Raw genomic sequence first — 14,205 nt, 5'->3', positions numbered from 1 at the left:
GTTGATTTATGAGAAAGGATCAGCAGCCCAGTAAGATTGATCGCTGATAATGCTGTTTTGTACAGGAAATTATCGTCATAGGATTATCATAAAGAACTGTAGAAAGACATGGACGAAAATTCCACTTGATATAATGAATGGCGCTCTATTTCAATGTGGATAAATGTAAGGTGATGCTTAAAATGAAGAGAAAGAATTGCATAGTATCTTATTACAACATTGGTTGTAAACATCTTGAGCACGCCACATTGAGTAAATATTTTGGGGTATTATTAAGAAGCGACGTAAAATATGTCCACCACATAAAATAATATTAGGGACGGAGAATGGAAGACTTAGATTTGTTGGAAGGGTCCTGGGAGAGTGAGATGCATCTGTAAAGTAAATCACATAGAAGACGCTAGTGTGACCAATTCTAGAATACTGTTCCAGTATATGGAGTGCTTACAAGTAAGTGTGGCAAGAGACATCACACAATTTCAGAGAAGCGCTTTTAGCAACGAAAAAGTTCGGCTTAGTACATACGAAAGTTCAACGGAAATATTCGGGGAACTTAAATGAGAATTCTTGGGAGGTAGCCGCCATTGTTCTCACATACTCATGTTAGGTAAATTTAAAGAGCCTGAACTGGAAGAGTACTATGCGACTATTATGCTGTAACCACAATATAACCCCCGTAGACTAAGAGAAGAGAGATTAGGGCATGCGCAGTGGCATAAGACAGTCATTCTTTTCCCTGGCTCAGTATGTGGGTGGAATAGGAAAGAAAATTGGTTGTTAAAAAACATTTTTGAAAGATGACTGCCAACAGCCATTAAGTAATGTATAAAAGCATGTTTGGACCATCAGCTGTTCTACCATCTTCACAGATGAAGTGTTGAAACGGTTTAAGCCATCATGTTGCAATGCAATATTGTGGCTTAAACCATTTCAACACTTCATCCGTGAAGAACGTCCAAGACCGACACTGGTAGATTGGTTCAAATGGCTCTGAGCACTATGGGACTCAACTGCTGTGGTCATTAGTCCCCTAGAACTTAGAACTACTTAAACCTAACTAACCTAAGGACATCACACACATCCATTCCCGAGGCAGGATTCGAACCTGCGACCGTAGCAGTCGCACGGTTCCGGACTGCGCGCCTAGAACCGCGAGACCACCGCGGCCGGCAAACTGGTAGAATTTGGGTCTAAATATGCATTTTATACAAAATTGGCTGTAATGTACATTGTACTCTGCACCATGGACTGTAAGGTGGCTTCTAGAGAATATAAACTGATGGTCCAAAACGTAATGGCCGCTGCTGCCGTTGCAGACGCCTGACGTGGCACGGTGGGCTAAGACAAACAGGAAACATTCCAGCGGTGACGGGGGCCGTACATAGGGGACTCCACCCGCAAAGTGATTCTGACAAAGGCCAGGTTCTTATGGGTCGGCGCCTGCGAAGGAGCATCTCGGAAACGACAAAGCTGTTCGGCTGTTCGCGTGGCACTGTTGTGAACATTTCTGGATTGAAGGACGGTGGAACCATGAGTAAGCTACAAGATGTTGGTCGTCCACGCATCAACACGGAATGTGGAATCAGAGAGGTGCTGGGTCTGAAAAGCAGGATACGCAGCGTTCTATCGCGGGTCTTACGACAGAGTACAACGCTGGTGCAGGCACAAGTGTTTGGAAGTCCAGTGTTCAGCACATATTGTCCAACAGCAAACGTTCCGTATGTGTTCCGACGTTGATCCAACGACATCGTCCAATATGGTTGCATTGTGCACGAATCATCGAGATCAGACCGTGCACGCATATTTCGTATTACACCAGGTCGAAATTGGTTTCCAGATATACTGTGGAAAAATGGAAATGAGCGTTTGGTGTCATCGGCCGGGAGGCCCATTACGGGGCAGGTCCGGCTACCTTGGTGCAGGTCTTATTACATTCTACATCTACATGACTACTCTGCAATTCACATTTAAGTGCTTGGCAGAGGGCTCGTCGAACCACAATCATACTATCTCTCTGCCATTCCACTCCCGAACAGCGCGCGGGAAAAACGAACACCTCAACCTTTCTGTTCGAGCTCTGATTTCTCTTATTTTATTTTGATGATCATTCCTACCTATGTAGGTTGGGCTCAACAAAATATTTTCGCATTCGGAAGAGAAAGTTGGTGACTGAAATTTCGTAAATAGATCTCGCCGCGACGAAAAACGTCTTTGCTTTAATGACTTCCATCCCAACTCGCGTATCATATCTGCCACACTCTCTCCCCTATTACGTGATAACACAAAACGAGCTGCCCTTTTTTGCACTCTTTCGATGTCCTCCGTCAATCCCACGTGGTAAGGATCCCACACCACGCAGCAATGTTCTAACAGAGGACGAACGAGTGTAATGTAAGCTGTCTCTTAAGTGGACTTGTTGCATCTTCTAAGTGTCCTGCCAATGAAACGCAACCTTTGGCTCGCCTTCCCCACAATATTATCTATGTGGTCTTTCCAACTGAACTTGTTCAAATGGTTCAAGTGGCTCTGAGCACTATGGGACTTTACATCTGTGGTCATCAGTCCCCTAGAACTTAGAACTACTTAAACCTAACTAACCTAAGGACATCCCACACATCCATGCCCGAGGCAGGATTCGAACCTGCGACCGCAGCAGTCGCACGGCTCCGGACTGAGCGCCTAGAACCGCTAGACCACCGCGGCCGGCCAACTGAAGTTGTTCGTAATTTTAACACACAGGTACTTAGTTGAATTGACAGCCTTGAGAGTTGTACTATTTATCGAGTAATCGAATTCCAACGGATTTCTTTTTGAACTCATGTGGATCACCTCACACTTTTCGTTATTTAGCGTCAACTGCCACTTGCCACACCATACAGCAATCTTTTCTAAATCGCTTTGCAACTGATACTGGTCTTCGGATGACCTTACTAGACGGTAAATTACAGTATCATCTGCGAACAACCTAAGAGAACTGCTGATATTGTCACCCAGGTCATTTATATAGATCAGGAACAGCAGATGTCCCAGGACGCTTCCCTGAGGAACACCTGATATCACTTCAGTTTTACTCGATGATTTGCCGTCTATTACTACGAACTGCGACCTTCCTGACAGGAAATCACGAATCCAGTCGCACAACTAAGACGATACCCCATAGGCCCGCAGCTTGATTAGAAGTCGCTTGTGAGGAACGGTGTCAAAAGCTTTCCGGAAATCCAGAAATACGGAATCAATCTGAGATCCCCTGTCGATAGCGGCCATTACCTCGTGCGAATAAAGAGCTAGCTGTGTTGCACAAGAACTATGTTTTCTGAAACCATGCTGATTACGTATCAATAGATCGTTCCCTTCGAGGTGATTCATAATGTCTGAATACAGTATATGCTCCAAAACGCTACTGCAAACCGACGTCAATGATGTAAGTCTGTAGTTCGATGGATTACTCCTACTACCCTTCTTAAACACTGGTGCGACTTGCGTAATTTTCCAATCTGTAGGTACAGATCTATCGCCGGCCGTGGTGGCCAAGCGGTTAAAGGCGCTACAGTCTGGAACCGCGCGACCGCTACGGTCGCGGGCATGGATGTGTGTGATGTCCTTAGGTTAGTTAGGTTTAAGTAGTTCTAAGTTCTAGGGGACTGATGACCTTAGAAGTTAAGTCCCATAGTGCTCAGAGCCATTTGAACCATTTTGAACTGATCTATCGGTGAGTGAGCGGTTGTATATAATTGCTAAGTAGGCCCGTATGAAGCGATTTGAGTTGCTTCGCAACCCCTAAGGTATCTACTTCTAAGAAACTCATGCTAGCAGCTGTTCGTGTTTCAAATTCTGGAATATTCCATTCGTCTTCCCTGGTGAAGAAATTTCGGAAAACTGCGTTCAATAACTCCGCTTTAGCGGCACAGTCGTCGGTAACAGTACCATCGGCACTGTGCAGCGAAGGTATTGACTGCGTCTTGCCGCTTGTGTACTTTACATACGACCAGAATTTCTTCGGATTTTCTACCAAATTTCGAGACAATGTTTCGTTGTGGAACCTATTAAAGGCATATCGCATTGAAGTCCGTGCCAAATTTCGCGCGTCTGTAAATTTTAGCCAATCGTCGGGATTTCGCATTCTTCTGAACTTCGCATGCTTTTTCCGTTGCCTCTGCAACAGCGTTCGGACCTGTTTTGTGTACCATGGGGGATCAGTTCCATCTCTCACCAATTTATGAGGTATGAATCTCTCAATTGCTGTTGCTACTATATCTTTGAATTTGAGCCACATCTCGTCTACATTTGCATAGTAAGTTCGGAAGGAATGGAGATTGTCTCTTAGGGAGGCTTCTAGTGGCACTTTATCCGCTTTTTTAAATAAAATTATTTTTCGTTTGTTTCTGGTGGATTTGGAAAAAACGGTATTGAGCCTAGCTACAACGACCTTGTGATCACTAATCCCTGTATCAGTCATGATGCTCTCTATTAGCTCTGGATTGTTTGTGGCTAAGAGGTCAAGTGTGTTTTCGCAACCATTTACAATTCGCGTGGGTTCATGGACTAACTGCTCGAAATAATTTTCGGGAAAACATTTAGGACAATCTCGGAAGATCTTTTCTGTGTACCACCGGTTTTGAACAAGTATTTTTGCCAACATATCGAGGGACGGTTGAAGTCCCCACCAACTATATCCGTATGAGTGGGGTATTTATTTGTTACGAGACTCAAATTTTCTCTGAACTGTTCAGCAACTATATCATCGGAGTCTGGGGGTCGGTAGAAGGAGCCAATTATTAACTTAGTTCGGCTGTTAAGTATAACCTCCACCCATACCAATTCGCACTGAGTATCTACTTCGACTTCACTACAAGATAAACCACTACTGACAGACACAAACACTACACCACCAATTCTGCCTAATCTATCTTCCCCGAACACCGTCTGAGACTTCGTAAAAATTTCTGCAGAACTTATTTCAGGCTTTAGCCAGCTTTCTGTACCTATAACGATTTCAGCTTCTGTGCTTTCTATTAGCGCTTGTAGCTCAGGGACTTTCCCAGCACAACTACAACAATTTACAACTACAATTCCGACTGTTCCTTGATCCAAGCACGTCCTGTATTTGCCATGCACCCTTTGAGATTGCAGCCCACCCCGTACTTTCCCGAGGCCTTCTAACCTAAAAAACCGCCCAGTCCACGCCACACAGCCTCCGCTACCCGTGTAGCCGCCAGCTGAGTGTAGTGAACTCCTGACCTGTTCAGCGGAACCCGAAACCACACCACCCCATGGCGCAAGTCAAGGAATCTGCAGCCAACACGGTCGCAAAACCGTCTGAGCCTTTGATTCAGACCCTCCACCCGGCTCTGCACCAAACGTCCGCAAGGCGGTTCTGTCAGCGATGCTGCAGATGGTGAGCTCTGCCTTCATTTCGCAAGAAAGACCGGCAGCCTTCACCAAATCACATAGCCGCTGGAATCCAGAGAGAATTTCCTCAGATCCAAAGCGACACACGTCATTAGTGCCGACATGTGCCACCACCTGCAGCTGGCTCCACCCTGTGCTCTTCATGACATCCGGAAGGACCCTTGCAACATCAGGAATGACTCCACCCGGAATGCACACGGAGTGTACACTGGATTTCTTCCCCTCCTTAGCCGCCATATCGCTAAGGAGCCCCATTACGCGCCTAACACTGGAGCTCCCAACTACCAATAAGCCCACCCTCTGCGACTGCCCGGACCTTGAAGGATGAGAATCATCCTCTGAAACAGGGCAGGCAGCCGCATCTGGCTCAGCCAGAGACAGTGCCTGAAACCTGTTTGTCAGACGCACCGGGGAGGCTTTCTGATCAGCCTCCGGGGACGTCTTCCGCTGCCTGCCACGCCTTGGAACGACGTCCCAATCAACCGCAGGCGAGGGCTCAGCCCCACTGTGGGCAGCAACCGGGGCAACCACAGCGGCAGACCGATCTGGGGACAGACGGGACGAGGTTGACATCCCCGTGATACCGAAGTCCGGCTCCCCACAGTGGTGCCCATTGGCAACAGCCTCAAGCTGCGCGACCGAAGTCAACGCCGCTTGCAGCTGTGAGCGAAGGGATGCCAACTCAGCCCTCATCCGAACACAGCAATCACAGTCCCTGTCCATTCTAAACGATGTTTAACAACAGTTTCTGAAACGAGTCCGTGCCTAGATAACGCAACGGAAACACGCAAAGAATGTATGAACTAACCTGTTCAAATGCCTAACGACTGCGCTACAATCGGCCTGAATTTACGATTACAGTAACTAAAACTCGAAATTACACCTCCTATACGAAACTCACACGCAATTTAAGTAAGAATCTACGAAGTAAACACTAAAGCGCGATGCTACAACTCTCAAATACTCTAATACGCTCGAAATTTATGAATTAAACAATGCAAGTACCCTAAAACACGCAAAGAAATTAAGAATTAAACTATGTAACAAATAAGTAAGCTAGGTGTATACGACTTGCTGCTGGCAGCTGCTTATCCAAAGGCGGCAGGGAGCACACTCGACGCCACATTGGGCGACCTGCGCGGCGGATGGGGATGAAATGATGATGAAGACAACAAAACACCCTGTCCCTGAGCGGAGAAAATCCCCGACCCAGCCGGAAATCGAACCCGGGCCCGTAGGACGGCAATCCGTCACGCTCACCACTCAGCTATCGGGGCGGACAGATATACTGTGATCCGGTGAACGACTCCTCGAAACAACCATTGCGCCCACGATGCAGGCCAGTGGGGGCAGGGTGATGCTATGTGGGGGGGGGGGGGGACATTCGCTGAGCATTCAAGGTACTTTTGCCAGTAATGGAAGTCACCATGACAATTGTCGTCTACATGAGCATTATTCGGGATCAGGTACTTCCCTTCATACTTGATATCTTTTCCGATGACGATGGCAGCAGGAAACTGTCCGTATCACCAACGTCCTGCAGTGGCTCCAGGCACATGATGATGAACTTACTTTGATGTCTTGGCCATCAAATTGGACTTACCAGAACCTTATACCTGGGCTCCAGCGCCACTGCCGCGTACCAACGACCCATTATTTATGGAAGCTGCTTGAGCTACGTGTGGACATCTGGTGCCTCAAACCTGCGGAACGTACCAAGGAACTGTAGAATCCATACCACCCAAAATCGTTTTTGTAGTGTGTTACAGTGGTGGGCGAACATACTATTATGCAGGTGGTCACAAGTCGTAATTTTTTAGCTCATCACTGCAAGCAGACGTAGCAGTAAGAACCGTTATTGTAAAATACACTACTGACATGTGATTACATTTTCACGCAATTTGGGTGCATATATCCTGAGAAATCAGTATGCAGAACAACCACCTCTGGCCGTAATAACGGCCTTGATACGCCTGGACATTGAGTCAAACAGAGCTTGGATGGCGTGCACAGGTACAGCTGCCCATGCAGTTTCAACACGATACCACAGTTCATGAAGAGTAGTGACTGGCGTATTGTGACGAGCCAGTTGCTCGGCCACCACTGACCAGACGTTTTCAATTGGTGAGAGATCTGGAGAATGTGCTGGCCAGGGCAGCAGTCGAACATTTTCTGTATCCAGAATGGCCCGTACAGGACCTGCAACATGTGGTCGTGCATTATCCTACTGAAATGTAGGGTTTCACAGGGATTGAATGAAGGGTAGAGGCACGGGTCGTAACACATTTGAAATGTAACGTCCACTGTTCAAAGTGTCGTCAATGTGAACAACAGCTGACAGAGACGTGTAACCAATGACACCCCATACCATCACGCCGGGTGATAGCCAGTATGGCGGTGACAAATACACGCTTCCAATGTGCGTTCACCGCGATGACGCCAAACACGGATGCGACCATCATGATGCTGTAAACAGAACCTGGATTTATCCGAAAAAATGACGTTTTCCCATTCGTGCACCCAGGTTCGTCGTTGAGTACACCATCGCAGGCGCTCCTGTCTGTGATGCAGCGTCAAGGGTAACCGCAGCCACGGTCTCCGAGTTGATAGTCCACGCTGCTGCAAACGTCGTCGAACTGTTCGTGCAGACGGTTGTTGTCTTGCAAACGTCCCCATCTGCTGACTCAGGAATCGAGACGTGGCTGCACGATCCATTACAGCCATGCGGATAAGATGCCTGTCATCTCGAGTGCTAGTGGTACGAGGCTGTTGGGATACAGCACGGCGTTCCGTTCTACCGTCCTGAACCAACCGATTCCATATTCTGCTAAGAGTCATTGGATCTCGACCAGCGCGAGCAGCAATGTCGCGATACGATAAACCGCAATCGCGATAGGCTACAATCCGACCTTTATCAAAATCGGAAACGTGATGGTACGCATTTCTCCTCCTTACACGAGGCATCACAACAACGTTTCACCAGGCAACGGCGGTCAACTGCTGTTTGTGTATGAGAAATCGGTTGGAAAGTTTCCTCATGTCAGCACGCTGTAGGTTTCGCCACCGGCGCCAACCATGTGTGACTGCTCTGAAAAGCTAATCATTTGGATATCACAGCATCTTCGGTTAAATTTCGCGTCTGTAGCACGTCATCTTCGTGGTGTAGCAATTTTAATGGCCAGTAGTGTATGTGAGAGGACTTCTCTCATTACCTTCAACGGAGGCTGAGAGCGAATTATCTGATGGTAGTTGAGACATGACTTGATAGTCAAGATGGAAGTTGTCTTCAGTATCCTGTGAGTAGGGACGTCGAGCGCCGCAGCTGGCTGGTCGCTGGGGTACTCACATGTGCTTGTGGCAGACGGAGCAGACCCAGTCCGGGGAGCGCTCGAGGTAGTGCCTGCAGGCGCGGCAGACGAGCAGCCGGCAGGCCCTGCAGGGCGCGCCGCGGTTCACCAGGCGGCCCAGCGGCGCGCGGCAGCGGGCGCAGGCGCGGCCGGAGCCCACCAGGCTGGTGGCGGGCGAGCCTCCGGGGGCTGCGGCGCCGGACTCACTGGCCGCCTCGCCCGCGCGCAGCGCGCCGCGCCGACGCAGCTGCTGCAGCTCCGCCTTCAGCCGCCTGCAACGAGCATTACGGCTCCAGTCATTTTCGGTGAGCGTGTCGCATTCTTGCATCAACAGTGACATCTGTTCCAGAATACCACTCACATACTGCTAAGGAACATAAAAGAACGCCAGTCCGGTCAATGTCCTTTATTTATTTTATTTATGCATTTATTTCACGTGGAAAGATTGGGGCCTTCACACCCTCTCTTATACCTAAGCAGACAACTGTAGTAAGAGTATATTACAATTTGTATAGTACAACAACAATATATCAAAAAATGGTACAAATGGCTCTGAGCACTATGGGACTTAACTTCTGAGGTCATCAGTCCCCTACAACTTAGAACTACTTAAACCTAACTAGCCTAAGGACATCACACACATCCATGCCCTAGACAGGATTCGAACCTGCGACCAATTCCAGACTGTAGAGCCTAGAACCGCTTGGCCACCCCGGCCGGCAACAATATATCATCATCATTTGATCATGATCAACAGAGATCGTGATGATGAAACTTTGTTCTGCCGTACGGCAGGTCTCGTCGTGGGCGAAGCCTCCTCAGAGAGGTCCACCGCATTAGTGTGTAGGGAAGTGATTTCTGTGGTGGTTTCCCGTTGCCTTCCACTGGTGATGATGAAATGATAATGAGGACAACACAACACCCAGTCCCTGAGCGGAGAAAATCTCTGACCCAGCCGGGAATCGAACCCGGGCCCCTTGGCGCGACAGACCGCCACACTGACCACTCAGCTATCGGGGCGGGCTCATGATGATGAACATGATGCTAATTACTACAACAATATGTATAGTCGATATACAGTATATACACCAGTATATCCTTCTAAACCCGTGGATCCATCTCAACCACATGTGGCACATGAACAACAAGCTTCACAAGTTCAGTGGAGTCTATAACACCCTAGCTCCAATAGGAGTGGTGATACAGGCTAAACCGTTTTTTCTCAGTCCCTGTCATACAGTCTACCCTGCACAACAGGTGTGTTGCGTGGGAATAGTATCAGCCTAAGTTACTGAGCTGCTTTGCAGAACAGCCTACATGTATGGCTCAAGAAACGGTTTGGCAGCCCTCGATGTGTAGGCTGCCTTGTATGACAAGTGAGTTCTGTTGCAGGAGTATTGGTCTGTTTTTGCGCCGGCCGCGGTGGTCTCGCGGTTCTAGGCGCGCAGTCCGGAACCGTGCGACTGCTACGGTCGCAGGTTCGAATCCTGCCTCGGGCATGGATGTGTGTGATGCCCTTAGGTTAGTTAGGTTTAAGTAGTTCTAAGTTCTAGGGGACTGATAACCACAGCAGTTGAGTGCCATAGTGGTCAGAGCCATTTGAACCATTTTTTGAGCCTGTTTTTGTGCTCTGTTTTGCTGGGGTTACAGGCGCAGATGTCTACAGCTGAGAGAAGGTTGAGATGGGTAGCGATAGGCAGTGATAGATATGGGGATGGGGAGGCAGTAGGTCGACAGAGGGACAGGGAAGGATGATATGGACAGAATGGAGAGACGCGAGGTGGTGGCAGACAGACAGAGGAGGAGAGGGAGATGCAGGAGGGATACTGGGCAGGTGAAAGGAGGAGATGGAGGGACAGAGCATGTGGGGAAGAGCAGATGGACTGATAGATGTGGGAGGGTGATATGGATACAGAGAAGGGGCAGGAGCAGATGTGCACTGCATGTGTTGAATGCATGCACAGGCGAAGCTGCAGGTTCAAAAAAATGGCTCTGAGCACTATGGGACTTAACATCTACGGTCATGAGTCCCCTAGAACTTAGAACTACTTAAACCTAACTAACCTAAGGACAGCACACAACACCCAGCCATCACGAGGCAGAGAAAATCCCTGACCCCGCCGGGAATCGAACCCGGGAACCCGGGCGTGGGAAGCGAGAACGCTACCGCACGACCACGATATGCGGGCGAAGCTGCAGGGAAAAGGCTAGTAATGAATACATGGAAGTTAAGGAATTAAGTTGTATAAAACTTGAGTTAAGTACTGTACTCATTGCATTTGTTGGTACCAAGTGTTGACCCACACATAGAGCTGCTTAGCAATCACTATGTGTAATGCAGATGCGGATATTGAGAACATTGTTGAACATTTCTCTGTTCGATATATCAACAACACAGCGACTCCACAGCTAACTGTGGTGGCTCCAATCAATGAGAAGCGTTAAGAAACTAGATTCAGTAAGCATGCACACTTTGTTCGGCCACTGCTCAGTTCAGGTTTTAGTTCAGTCTATCATCTCACTGCCGAAGGCCAGAAACAGCGTGCAAGGCCTAAATTATGTTGGCTGGGCACTATAAACGCCGATCTAAGATAGAGAAGCTTAAATCCAAGGGAAGTGTAAAATTGTGAAAAATAATGCGCTTTGATCCAAAAAGCGGACCCCATTCCTGCGGGAAAGCGCTAAGAAGAAGACAGTGGTGTACTGTCAATCTGAGTAGGAGAAGCGTAAAATATGACTTCCTTGCAAGAACTGCCACAGTAAATAAAAACTAGTTCATCATGAAGAAAAAACGGCAATCGATCGGAATGCATCTGCAAATTCGCCGAAGAAGAAGAAATTCAAAGCATCACCTTGAGCACGAAAAACGATGATTACTATGTTCCTTGATCCAGAAAGACTTGCTTCTGGACATTATGCCACACACAACGACTGTAGGTTCTGTCATATATGTGGCAACTCTTATAAAACTTCGAGCTCGAATGTGTAGTGTTCGACATCGGCAAAAACACGGTTTAATTGCATGATGAAGTCCAGCCATTCGTCTTTGAGAAAAACCACCATCGAGATCATAAAACTTGAATGGACAACACTGAACCTGAACATCTACACTACAGCCTCGATCTGATACCGCGAGATTACTACCACTTTCGTGAACTGAAGGAATCCCTTCACGAAAAAAAAAAAATCTGAAGATGATGACTCCGTTTTGAGGGCTGCTAAACAGTGGCTCAAATTTGCTGGTCCTGGCTTATACTGTACACATATGCAAGACTGCAGTTGAAACGGACGGAAATTAGGTGTAAAAATGGCATTTTGTCTCTCAAGAATACACTATGTGATCAAAAGTACCCAGACACGTGGCTGAAAATGATTTAAAAGTTCCGTATGGTGTTGGCCCACCATTAGCCTTGATGATAGCTTCTACTCTCGCAGGTGTACGTTCAGTCAGGTGCTGGAAGGTTTCTTGGGGAATGGCAGCCCATTCTCCACGGAGTGCTGCACTGAGGAGAGGTATCGAAGTCGGTCGGTGAGGCCTGGCACGAAGTGGGCGTTCCAAAACATCCCAAAGGTGTTCTACAGGATTTAGGTCAGGATTCTGTGCAGGGCAGTCTATTACAGGGATATCATTGTCGTGTAACCTCTCCACCACATGCAGTGCATTATGAACAGGTACTCGATCGTTGAAAGATGCAATCGTCATCCCCGAATTGCTCTTCAACAGTGGGAAGCAAGAAGGTGCTTGAAACATCAATGTAGGCCTGTGTTGTGATAGTGCCACGCAAAACAACAAGGGGTGCAAGCCCCCTCCATGAAAAACACGACCACACCATAACACCTCCGCCTCCGAATTTTACTGTTGGCATTACACACGCTGGCAGATGGCGTTCACCGGGCATTCGCCATACCCACACCCTGCCATCGGATCGCCACATTGTGTACAGTGATTCGTCACTACACTATTCAGTTGTCCAATGTTAATGCTCCTAACACCAAGCGAGGCGTCGTTTGGCATTTACCGGCGTGATGTGTGGCTTATGAGCAGCCGCTAGACCATGAAATCCAAGTTTTCTCACCTCCCGCCTAACTCTCATAGTATTTGTAGTGGATCCTGATGCAGTTTGGAATTCCTGTGTGATGATCGGGATAGATGGCTGCCTATTTCACATTACGACCCTCTTCAACGGTCGGCGGTCTCTGTCAGTCAACAGACGATGTCGGCCTGTACGCTTTTGTGCTGTGCGTGTCCCTTCACGTTTCCACTTCACTATCACTTCAGAAACAGTGGATCTAGGGATATTTACGAGTGTGGAAATTTCGCGTATAGACGTATGACACTAGCGACACCCAATTACCTGACCAAGTTCGAAGACCGTGAGTTCCGCGGAGCACCCCATTCTGCTCTGTCACGATATATAATGACTACTAAGGTTGCTGATATGGAGTACCTGGCAGTAGGTGGCAGCACATTGCACCTAATATAAAAAAGCATGTTTTGTGGGGTGTCGGGATACTTTTGATGATATATCAGAGGTATTGTATACAAATCATATGTTATAAATCACTGAGCATTTCTTTTGAAGCGATCTTTGTAGAAGAAGCGTGGGATTACAGTAGAGAGGGAATCATTCTGGAGAAAAAGTTAACTGGACAGAAGAAGAATGCGAAATAATAGGGTAAGATTAGTATATGAGAGGGAAAGAAAGATGGAATTTTAAATTTCTCCTAGTAGGATCGTAGAGATATAGCTACTACAATCGTTTCACCGCCGCACAAACTCCCGAATGGAGGACACACCAATAGGCATACCTGGCGCTGAAAAGTAGCTGAAACAGTTGTAAACAATGGAATTGCTATTCGGCTTTACGAAGAATATTCTTCGGCATTTGTCCCATGCCTAAACTGTATTTATCAGTGGGCACTCTAAAGTGAGTGGAAAACGGGTAAAAGAACGATCCCGCAAAATTGCGGAGTAAAAATCTTTAATGTCGGTTGGCTGCAGAATTCTTGAGCATATTCTGAGTCCGAATACGACAAATTTCCTTGAGAGAGAAAAACTTCTGTTCGCAAATCAATGCCGATTTAGACAGCAACGCTCGAGCGGAACTCGGCTTGCTCTTTTCTCTAACGGCGCCCTACCAACCGAGGATGAAGGGCAACGGGCAGATTCCATAGCTGTAATCTACCAGTCACCCGCCGGAGTAGCGTCCTACCGTACAGCCACCACCCTCCGTCGCTACCACTCTTCAGCTTTCCGATAACATACCAGATGACATCGGTAGCTGCTAAATAACCGAAACAGTATTCAGGGGAACGCACCAGTATATAGCAGTTAACCGTCCTGAAGAGTAACGCTGCAAAGTCGGTCAAAACGTCACAAGTTTAGTTGCTTTAATGATTTATAATGACAAGGCCTAATACCCAAAATTATTTTATTCGAAACTATTGA

At 47.5% G+C, this 14,205-nt stretch overlaps 1 protein-coding gene across 1 annotated transcript in view; it reads right to left on the bottom strand.

Moving 5' to 3' along the window:
• Positions 1 to 9,096, bottom strand: part of LOC126213481 (uncharacterized) — a 550,281-nt gene extending 541,185 nt beyond the window's left edge. The window contains exons 1-2 of the mRNA XM_049941309.1: positions 9,045 to 9,096; positions 8,756 to 8,945 (exon numbers count right to left, since the gene is read on the bottom strand). Of these exons, the coding sequence (XP_049797266.1) occupies positions 8,756 to 8,945; positions 9,045 to 9,096 (242 nt within the window). The remainder of the gene's footprint in view (positions 1 to 8,755; positions 8,946 to 9,044) is intronic.
• Positions 9,097 to 14,205: the final 5,109 nt, after the last annotated feature.

This window comes from Schistocerca nitens, chromosome 1 (assembly GCF_023898315.1).
Source record: "Schistocerca nitens isolate TAMUIC-IGC-003100 chromosome 1, iqSchNite1.1, whole genome shotgun sequence".
NCBI lineage: Eukaryota > Metazoa > Arthropoda > Insecta > Orthoptera > Acrididae > Schistocerca > Schistocerca nitens.
Note: the sequence above shows the minus strand (reverse complement) of the source record. Positions and strands in the feature narration are given on the sequence as shown.